Source organism: Entelurus aequoreus, linkage group LG16 (genome assembly GCF_033978785.1).
Source record: "Entelurus aequoreus isolate RoL-2023_Sb linkage group LG16, RoL_Eaeq_v1.1, whole genome shotgun sequence".
Taxonomy (NCBI): domain Eukaryota; kingdom Metazoa; phylum Chordata; class Actinopteri; order Syngnathiformes; family Syngnathidae; genus Entelurus; species Entelurus aequoreus.
The window spans coordinates 16,329,514-16,341,610 of NC_084746.1; the positions used below are offsets into that span (position 1 = coordinate 16,329,514).

Below are 12,097 nucleotides of genomic sequence, written 5' to 3' on the forward strand. Positions count from 1 at the left end.
ACATAAGTGGCCATAAGACCCCAATTCAGTAGTGTACACAATTTTGGAAATAAGAGCTAAAAGGTGCTGTCCACGCATGTGGCCACTAAGGTTTTAAGGAGAGCCCTAAAAGGTAAAAAGAATAGATGTATTGAATTGGTTTTCAAAATTAAAAATATCAAAATGGCCCCGGCGTGGTTTAATTGTTGAGTGTGCGGCAGTTTTTGTTATTGTTTACAACTTAAGGGAGTACGTCTCTGGATACAGGAAGGCATTGCGGGCAAAACCCAAATGATTTAAAGGGTGTCGGGAGCTGGAACGCATCTTAGTGGCATGAACCCAAAGATGCAGAGACGAGAGGCAGGTGGTGGGTAAGATAATAGTATTTCATATAAACAGGAGGCGCACTCACAAGGAGTGGAGAAAAAGAGAAGAAGGCGAGTGCAAAAGTAAATGCACAAGACACGGAACCTCTTCTGTAAAAAACAACAACACGTGTACGTCGATCAAGGATCCGAATCTGAAATAGCCGACTGATTGGCAACCGGGTACATGTGTGTGAACAGGAAGTAAAATAACACACACAGAGAAAAAGCAAGCATGAGTCTAAAAACTGTTACAACGATGTAAGAAATGGGAGCCAATATGACTTTTAGTTTTTTGTTTAGTTATTGTGCTTCATTCTGTTAAAAATATTGTGTGTAAAATTTAATGCCACAAATTTAATACGTCATCTGATTTTCAACAATACTAACAAATCCTACATTTAGTAAGACAAGCTTTATATATATGTTGCAGTTCTGTAATCTGTTGTCAAAGTATCGGATCGGGACTTGAAATCAGATCAGGATCGGAGGTCAAAAATGTTGATCGGGAAATCCCTAATTAGTCTGATGAAGGGCAAAATTATTTATTTTCCTTTCCTATGGTGAGAGGATATCCTGGGAAAGGCATAAAATACCAAATAGACCCCTTTTCAGGGTGCAGTGTCTCAATATTTTGTCCCCCTTGTGTAAAAGCAGAGTGAGTCACACCCATACTTGCCAACTCTCCCGGTTTTACCGGGAGACTCCCGGAATTCAGCGCCTCTCCCGATAACCTCCCGGAAGAAATTTTCTCCCGGTAAACTCCCGGAATTCAGCATATGTCGCCGCTGTCCCCACTCAGGTCCGCATGGAGCTGGAGGGGGCGTGGCCTGAGTGGGGACAGCGGCGACAGTCTGTTTTCACGTCCGCTTTCCCACGATATAAACAGCGTGCCTGCCCAATCACGTTATAACTGTAGAATGATCGAGGGCGAGTCCTTGGTTTCTTATGTGGGTTTATTGTTAGGCAGTTTCATTAACGTCCTCCCAGCGCGGTAACAACACACAACAACAGCAGTCACGTTTTCGTCTACCGTAAAGCAGTTCATCTGCCGTAAACAGCAATGTTGTGACATTCTTAAACAGGACAATACTGCCATCTACTGGATAGCCACCGGAACACTGAAATTCAAGTATTTATTTTATTTATATGTATAATAATAAAAAAAAAATATATATATATATATATATATATATATATATATATATATATATATATATATATATATATATATATATATATATATATATATATATATATATATATATAGCTAGAATTCACTGAAAGTCAAGTATTTCATACATATATATATATATATGAAATATTTATGAAATACTCGAGTTGGTGAATTCTAGCTGTAAATATACTCCTCCCCTCTTAACCACGCACCCGCTTCCAACCACACCCACAACCCACCCCCCACCCCCCACCTCCCGGAATCCGAGGTCTCAAGGTTGGCAAGTATGGTCACACCCTGCTCTCCAAAAGTGACTTAAAGTTGCAGTAGAGTGGAAAAACAAGTTTACTTTATACACGTGTTTCATTGTATCCATTAAACACATCCAATTGTGTTTATAGTCTGCAAAGTATGTGAAAATGCCGTCTAAACATCCCAAAATGCCACCAATTCAGTCAGCCATTTTGAATAATGCGCTCTGAATACCTTCGGCTATTTTCGGAGATTGACATCACAGTAGTAACACTTCTACATTTTGACCACATTATTAGGTCAGTCATACTGGAAATATGCAGAAATGTGGAAGAGATGTGCTGTTTATCGTTCCCAATCCTTATGCAAGACAAGAACACATATGTTTTTAGTTTAGTTATGCATTCTAAATGGTAAATAATTGAGTCAACAGGTGGAGGGTCCTTTCATTATAGTCTCTAAAAACATCCAGAAAGCGCCAACAATACTCCAATTTACATGTCGTGACCTGGAAATGAACCAAATATGAGTGATATTGTTATTACAAGCGCTAACACAGACGGACTATTTTAGCGGCGCATTGATAGCAGTGAGCTAATGTGTCGGCTCAGTTGACACACTGGCTGCTTCTGCTTGATCTCAAACTTGCGAAAAGTAAATTCTAGATTATAATTCATGCATCTCTCACCTGCTAGTAGAAAAATGTGGCCATGGACCGACAGGCTGGTCGAGATGGCGAAAAAGACACACAAATACTTTTTTTTAACCCTTTGTGAGGATTGCGATTCATATGGCTAGCTTCATCTAAATCGAATTAAGGTGTTTGTTTTGTCGTGGTTAGTTTGTATGTTTAGCACCTAGCAATGATGCTAATGCTTTAGTGTCACAATAAAGCTACATCCATCACTCGGCTTTAAAACTCATCCTCTTTGGGTTCGGGCTCAAAAATATAAGGTCCTGGATCATAATTATTCCCAAAGTCCTCGTCGTTGGCTCTCACAATGTCTGCTAGATTAGCGTTGTTGTTGATGGGGAAGGGATCCGTGGTTCCTCCTCTACGTCACGCGATCACGTGACAACGATCCCTTGTGAGGATTGCGATTTAATCTTCATCCAAACAGAATTATGTGAGCGTCCCGTCGGTCGGCATCCCAGTGAGAGTGGAAATATTACAGTAAGTGTTTGTTTTGCAATGGTTAGTTTCTATGTTAGGCACCTAGCAATGATGCTAATGCTATAGTGTCACAATAAAGCTACATCCATCACTCGGCTTCTAAAACTCATCCTCTTTGTGCTCGGGCTCAAAAATATAAGGTTCTGGATCATAAGTAATCGTTGTTGGCTCTCACAAAATCTGCCTGATTAGCATTGTTGTCGATGGTGAAGGGATCTGTGGTTCCTCCTCTACGTCACGCGATCACGTGACTGGCTTCCTCGTTTTCTCTCAAAATGTCTAGGGAATCTCCGTGAGTTCAATACTGTTTTGATCATATCTATTTATTTGCAAACTTTGTTAGTCTTTAGGTGTCATAAATCAGATATATGTGATAATAGCTTCAATATAAATGGATTAAATTGATTTTTATCGGGGGAATGTGATTTTTAGCCATTTTTATCAGGTGAATGTGAATCTCATTATACTCTCTAAAAACATCCAGAAATTTGCCAAATATGAGTGATTTTGTTATTACAAGCGCTAACGCAGACGGGCTATTTATGCTAGCTAACGCTGCTATTGTTGACACACTGAGCCGGCGGCTGCTTCTGCTTGGTCTCAAACTTGCTAAAAGTAAATTCTAGATTATAATTTATGCATCTCTCACCTGCTGGTAGACAAATGTGGCCATGGACCGACAGGCTGGTCACGATGGCAAAAAATACACAAAAAGACGCTAGTGGCGACAACTTTTTTTTAACCCTTTGTGAGGATTGCGATTGAATCTTCATCTAAACGGAATTATGCGAGCTTCCCGTCGGTCGGCATCCCAGCGAGAGTGGAAATATTACAGTGAGTGTTTGTTTTGTTATGGTTAGTTTGTATGTTCAGCATCTAGCAATGGTGCTAATGCTATAGTGTCAAAATAAAGCTACATCCATCACTCGACTTCTAAAAGTCATCCTCTTTGTGCTCGGGCTCAAAAATATAAGGTTCTGGATCATAAGTAATCGTTGTTGGCGCTCACAAAGTCTGCCTGATTAGCATTGTTGTCGATGGGGAAGGGATCTGTGGTTCCTCCTCCACGTCACGCGATCACGTGACTGGCTTCCTCATTATCTCTCAAAATGTCTCGGGAATCTCCGTGAGATTGATACTGTTTTGATCATATCTATTTATTTGCAAACTTTGTAAGTCTTTAGGTGTCATAAATCATATACCTGTATATATGATATAAATATAAATTCAATATAAATGGATTAAATTGATTTTTATCGGGTAAATGGGATTTTTATCGATTTTTATCGGGGTGAATGTGAATCTCATTATACTCTCTAAAAACATCCAGAAATTTGCCAATTATGAGTGATATTGTTATTACAAGCGCTAACGCAGACGGACGATTAATGCTAGCTAACGCCGCTATAGTTGACACACTGAGCCGACGGCTGATTCGGATTGGTCTCAAACTTGCAAACTTTGTAAGTCTTTAGGTGTCATAAATCAGATATTTATGATAATAGTTTCAATATAGAAGCAACTTGTTTTTACACTCTGCTACTTTAAATGGATTTTTATCAGGTGAATGTGAATCTCATTATATTCTCTAAAAACATCCAGAAAGCGCCAACAATACTCCCATTTATATGTCGTGACCTCAAAATTAGCCAAATATGAGTGATATTGTTATTACAAGCGCTAACGCAGACGGACTATTTTAGTGGCGCATTGATAGCAGTGAGCTAATGCTAGCTTACGCTGCTATTGTTGACACACTGAGCCGGCGGCTGCTTCTGCTTGGTCTCAAACTTGCGAAAAGTAAATCCTAGATTATAATTCATGCATCTCTTACCTGCTGGTAGACAAACGTGGCCGTGGACCAACAGTCTAGTCCACTTTCACATCCCCCGAGATTGCTAAAAACACGCTAGTTGCGACAACTTTTTCTTAACCCCGAGGATCGTGATTGAATCTTCATCTAAACGGAAATATGTGAGCGTCCCGTCGGTCGGCATCCCAGTGAGAGTGGAAATATTACACTAAGTGTTTGTTTTATTGTAGTTTGTTGTGGTTAGTTTGTATGTTTAGCACCTGTCGGGAATTGACGGTGGCGAACCCCAAGATGCAGAGATGGCAGGCGTTATGCAGGAAAACATGACTTTAATGTCCAAAGGAAATGCAGGAAAACAGGAATGAGGAACCAGGAACCAGAATAACAGGAACACGGGAGACAGGAAACAGAAAACAGGCAACAGGATACAAGGAGAACTGGAGACAGCAAACAGCTACCAGCTAACAATCCTCAAGCCCTGACTGGAGGGCGGGGCAGGCATAAATAGCAGTCAGCTGATTGGCACCAGTTGTGGCCCGACTGCCAATCAGCAGCAGGGAAACAGCGCTCAGGGAGACAAGCAGGAAACAAAACCAAAATAAGAGCGCTGACAGGAAATAAACACAAACACAGAAAACCCCAACAAAAGGGCACGGCCTGGTGTAACCAGCCGTGACAGCACCTAGCAATGATGCTATTGCTATGGTGTCACAATAAAGCTACATCCATCACTCGGCTTCTAAAACTCATCCTCTTTGTGCTCGGGTTCAAAAATATAAGGTTCTGGATCATAATTTTTCCCAAAGTAGCTGTTGGCTCTCATAAAGTCTGCTTGATTAGCATTGTTGTTGATGGCGAAGGGATCTGTGGTTCCTCCTCTACGTCACGCTATCACGATTTTCTCAAAATGTCTCGGGAATCTCCGTGAGATTGATACTATTTTTATCATATCTATTTATTCGCGCACTTTGTAAGTCTTTAGGTGTCATAAATCAGATATACAGTATATAGATATAGAAGATATAGAAGATGTCAGGTTCAAACACTGATGACATCTATTAAACAGACAAAGAAGAAAGGAATTAAACAGAGCCAGAATTCAATTTAGCTCAATTGAGGAGAAACTACTGGCCTGTACTCTTGCACAGTCTCCCACCACGCTCTGACGAAAGATGTATTTGAACTTTCCCTGATTACATGGCGACAGCTGTTTCTAAAGGAAGGGGGTCGTAAACAGCCGCTGCCTTTGGTCACAAAACAGTTCAAAGAAAAGGTGCCTGGAGGGGGGTCAGGCCCTGCTTCCTCTCCGCTTTGTAGATCTCGGGTAAAACAAAATCTCCCGGTGGATTACAATACATCAAAGAAACCGACACCTTCACGTCGCTTCCCATCCTACACAGTGGAGTTTTACAAGCCTTTTGCTTGGTAGGATCAAAGACAGCTTTCGTCCTCTCGCCGGGAACTCATGGCAACACAAAGTTTTGTGATAACTTAGATACAATTATTCTGACAAGAAGCAACTTGTTTTTAACACTCTACTGCTACTTTAAAAGCCCTTGATTGCCACCTGGTCTCATAATTTGCCTAAGACAGGGGTGTCCAAAGTACAGCCCGCGGGCCAAACGGGTCTTCAAATTGGCCCGCGAGACGTCATGAGTTTAATAAAAATCTTATATCATATTGAATGCTGCTAGTTTGACATATTCTAGGGCAGTGGTCCCCAACCTTTTTGTAGCTGCGGACCGGTCAACGCTTGAAAATTTGTCCCACGGACCGGGGAGGGGGGGACAAAATGTAATTTTTTATTTATTTATTTATTTTTTCATAAAGAAATACAATCATGTGTGCTTACGGGCTGTATCCCTGCAGACTGTATTGATCTACATTGATATATAATGTATAAAATGTGTTTTTCTATGTTGATTTAATTTAAAAAAATAAAATAAAATCTTTTTTTTTTTTTCTGGTACCAATCAGTGTTTAGGGACCACTGTTCTAGGGGACAACGTGCGCTTTCCATGGTCAAAGACTTTTTATGTATAAAATGTGCAGCATCTATTTATATGACCAAATGCAAACAACCTTCTCTAGTCATGGTGCAAAAAAAAAATCACAAAAATCCAACCAACACAAAATGTAAACAGACATGGTCACTGAACTTAGTGGATATTATAAAAAAAACATCCAATCACCATAAAAAAAATTAAAAATTAAATTACACCCATTTAAATCCATTACAAAGCATGATGGGAAAATGCTTAACACTCTCCAAACTTATCCATGTTTGGTGCATTTTAGTTGCTTGATAATTCTGATTGATTACAAAACTTTAAGGTCACGGAAGTAAACAAGGTAGAAGTCAAACTTTTGCATACTCTTAATATCCAATCATATTAATATATTGTGTGTGTGTGTGTGTATGTATATATATATATATATATATATATATATATATATATATATATATATATATATATATATATATATATATATATATATATATGTGTGTGTATGTATATATATATATATATATATATATATATATATATATATATATATATATATATATATATATATATATATATATATATATATATATATATATATATATATATATACATATATATATATATGTGTGTATATATATATATATATATATATATAACTGGAGAACATTTGGGTATATATATATATATATATATATATATACATATATATATATGTGTATATATATATATATATATATATATATACCCAAATGTTCTCCAGTTATATATATATATATATATATATATATATATATATATATATATATATATATATATATATATATATATATATATATATATATATATATATATACCCAAATGTTCTCCAGTTATATATATATATATATATATATATATATATATATATATATATATATATATATATATATATGTATATATATATATATATATATATATATATATATATATATATATATATATATATATGTATATATATATATATATATATATGTATATATATATATATATACCAGTGTTTCCCACACATTCGTTTATTTGTGGTGGCCCGCCACGAAAGAATTACGTCCGCCACAAATAAAATAAAATAAAATAAAATAAATGTTTTATTTTTTTCATTTTTTTCATTTTTTTTTTTGTCCTGTCCAGCTTCTCAGGCAAATCATATAGTTGATGTAGATGCACTTTATGTTGCTGGTAAATAATATGGTTGTAGTAGTAGGCTAAAGTTAAATTATTTAGTATGCACTAATTAAAGGGGCAGAGCTTTAAGAGACATTTTAGCTTTTATATTTTATAAGATATATTTTTCGTAAGAACCACAATTAATAAATATATTTCAGTGAATAACTTATTGTTCAAATCTGTATATAAATATGTACATAAAGTGTTTTAATTATATTGTAAAATGGATGGATGGATGGATGGACGTTTAAAACAAAATTGTTATTATTAATTAGTAAGTATAAATTTTTTTAGCCTTTTTAGAGAAAATCATATCATTGTAGTAAATTATGCAAATTGTTCGATGATGTCATGGTGACCACGCCCATAGACACGCCCCCACCACCACAGGTATCTTGGCAGTTTATGGAAAAACACTGTATACTGTATATAGATAGTTGTTACTTTACATGCAGTCGGCTTTCGGCCCTCAACCACATTTTTTTAGCCCAATGCGGCCCCCAAGTCAAAATGTTTGGACACCCCTGGCCTAAGAGGACAGTAATTCCTCCCTTGGAGTCGATGCCTCCACACCACAAAACAATGCGATTGTGTTTTCCCCAAAACAAAGTACAGTCGCCACAACATCACATCTCCAGTCCACCATGACACATCCTATACAAAGGCACTAAATCACTGAGAAAACAAAACAAAAAAACCCCACATTTCATTGTGTACAAATCACTCACAATCACTGCACGCTTGCAGAAAACAAATGTTTATTTGGATTCCTGGCACTGGACCGCGTGTCGCAGTGACGACGAGCATGCCGTGTTTTCTTTTTTTTTGGGCGATATAGCCGGCGAGAATGTTCTCCAGTGACTTCAAACTGATTTCAAAAGGTTCTCCAGAACGGAAGCATATTGCATGGCACGTTTTCGGCCCCAAAACAGTGACGTTTTGAAAAAGTTTCCATTTCAAGATGGCATTATTTTGACATGAGTTAAAAGGATGATATAGAGCAGGGGTCACCAACCTTTTTGAAACCAAGAGCTACTTCTTGGGTACTGATTAATGCGAAGGGCTACCAGTTTGATACACACTTAAATAAATTGCCAGAAATAGCCAATTTGCTCAATTTACCATTAACTCTATGATATTATTAATAATTAATGATATTTACACTTAATTGAATGGCTTAAAAGAGGAGAAAACACGAAAAAAATGACAGTTACATTTTGAAACATAGTTTATCTTCAATTTCGACTCTTTAAAATTCAAAATTCAACCGAAAAAAAGAAGAGAAAAACTAGCTAATTGGAATTTTTTTGAAAAAAAAAAAAAAAAAATTTATGGAACATCATTAGTAATTTTTCCTGATTAAGATTAATTTTAGAATTTTGATGACGTGTTCTAAATAGGTTAAAATCCAATCTGCACTTTGTTAGAATATATAACAAATTGGACCAAGCTATATTTCTAACAAAGACAAATCATTATTTCGTCTAAATTTTCCAGAACAAAATTTTTAAAAGAAATTCCAAAGACTTTGAAATAATATTTAAATTGGATTCTACGGATTTTCTAGATTTGCCAGAATCATTTTTTTGAATTTGAATAATAATAAGTTTGAAGAAATATTTCACAAATATTCTTTGTCGAAAAAACAGAAGCTAAAATGAAGAATTAAATTAAAATTTATTTATTATTCTTTACAACAGAAAAAATAAATTTACTTGAACATTGATTTAAATTGTCAGGAAAGAAGAGGAAGGGATTTAAAAGGTAAAAAGGTATATGTGTTTGAAAATCCTAAAATAATTTTTAAGGTTGAATTCTCTAAAATTGTCTTTCTGAAAGTTATAAGAAGCAAAGTAAAAAAAATAATGAATTTATTTAAACAAGTGAAGACCAAGTCTTTAAAATATTTCCTTGGATTTTCAAATTCTATTTGAGTTTTGTCTCTCTTAGAATTAAAAATGTCAGTCAAAGCGAGACCAGCTTGCTAGTAAATAAATACAATTTAAAAAAATAGAGGCAGCTCAGTGGTAAGTGCTGCTATTTGAGCTATTTTTAGAACAGGCCAGCGGGCTACTCATCTGGTCCTTACGGGCGACCTGGTGCCCGCGGGCACCGCGTTGATGACCCCTGATATAGAGAGTTATATTGACGATTTTGCTTTAGAACAAAATAATGTAAAAAAAAAGTCAACATGAGCGGGCTAACAACTGGACACAAATGTAATATGCTTCCCTCATTTTGCATGCTTTGGTTGACTTGACAAAGACCAGGAAATGCTTGAATCTGTATACATATATCTATTTAGTATATATGTATGTATATGAAGTTCCAAGCCGCTGTCTATGATGCATGCGCACTGGCATCTTTTACTTTGAAAACCCAGTGTTGCCATTGAGAGAACATCGCTGATAACCAAATGTGTTCCTCCTCTCTTCCTCTCTATTGGCCCTTCCACTCTTTTTGCCGTCCTCCCCCCCCACCTTGCCTCCTTTGTGTGTGTTTCCTCTGTCCCGCCTCTGTCCCCTTGACTCCATACTTCCACTTAGACTGCGCAGCGTCAAGATGGAGCAGAGGAAGCTCAATGATCAGGCCAACACCTTGGTGGACCTGGCAAAGGTGAGTTGTTTTTTTGTTGTTGTTGTTGTGCGTTTTCAGGGGTCCAAACTGACTGTTCACCAAGTGCCACCTCGGGCAGGAGTTGGCAAGGACCACCATAATGAACAATAATAGGGCCGCAGCGATAAGTCGGCAAATGTCGACGACAAAACGTGTCGCTGACATTTATATTTGTCGACAATAGGGTCGGACTGGTAAAATCACGGCACAATAACGACAACTTCGGATTTATTTATTTTTGTTTAAAAATAGAACCAGCACATTCTGAGAATGTTAGGGGTGTAACCATACTTGCCAACCTTGAGACCTCCAATACCGGGAGGTGGGGGTGAGGGGTGGGGGGCGTGGTTAATGGCGTGGTTAATAGGGGAGTATATTTACAGCTAGAATTCACCAACTCAAGTATTTCATATATATATATATATATATATATATATATATATATATATATATATATATATATATATATATATATATATATATATATATATATATATATATATATATATATATATATATATATATATATATTAGGGGTGTGGGAAAAAATCGATTCAAATTCGAATCGCGTTTTTCACGTTGTGCGATTCAGAATCGATTCTCATTTTTAAAAAATCTATTTTTTAAATTTTTTATTATTTATAAAAAAATATATATATATTTTTTATTTTTTTTAAATTAATCAATCCAACAAAACAATACACAGCAATACCATAACAATGCAATCCAATTCCAAAACCAAACCCGACCCAGCAACACTCAGAACTGCAATAAACAGAGTAATTGAGAGGAGACACAAACACGACACAGAACAAACCAAAAGTAGTGAAACAAAAATGAATACTATCAACAACAGTATCAATATTAGTTACAATTTCAACAAAGCAGTGATTAAAAATCCCTCATTGACATTATCATTAGACATTTAGTTTGTGAGATGCGATGCAAGTGTAAGTCACTGTGACACTATTGTTCATTTTTTGTAATTTTTTTTTTATTAATGTCGGTGCTGTCCCTCAATGATAATATCAATGAGGGATTTTTAATCACTGCTATGTTGAAATTGTTACTAATATTGATACTGTTGTTGATAATATTCATTTTTGTCTCACTACTTTTAGATTGTTCCGTGTCATGTTTGTGTGTCCTCAATTGCTCTCAATTGCTCTGTTTATTGCTATTCTGAATGTTGCTGGGTCAGGTTTTGTTTTGAAATTGTATTGCATTATTATGGTATTGTTGTGTATTGTTTTCATAAAAAAAATAAAAAAAATAAAATAAAAAATAAAAAAAGAAAGTTTTTGAATCGAGAATCGTGTTGAATTGAAAAAAAAAATCGATTCTGAATCGAATCGTGACCCCAAGAATCGATTTTGAATCAAATCGTGGGACACCCAAAGATTCACAGCCCTAATATATATATATATATATATATATATATATATATATATATATATATATATATATATATATATATATATATATATATATATATATATATATATATAT

At 35.7% G+C, this 12,097-nt stretch overlaps 1 protein-coding gene across 3 annotated transcripts in view; it reads left to right on the forward strand.

The window, feature by feature from the left end:
- Positions 1-12,097, forward strand: part of LOC133630644 (small conductance calcium-activated potassium channel protein 2-like) — a 164,359-nt gene that overhangs the window by 128,108 nt on the left and 24,154 nt on the right. For 2 of the 3 annotated variants that reach the window (XM_062022252.1, XM_062022251.1), the window contains exon 7: positions 10,519-10,588. In XM_062022252.1, the coding sequence (XP_061878236.1) occupies positions 10,519-10,588 (70 nt within the window). The remainder of the gene's footprint in view (positions 1-10,518; positions 10,589-12,097) is intronic. The other variant, XM_062022249.1, reaches the window with a different exon arrangement.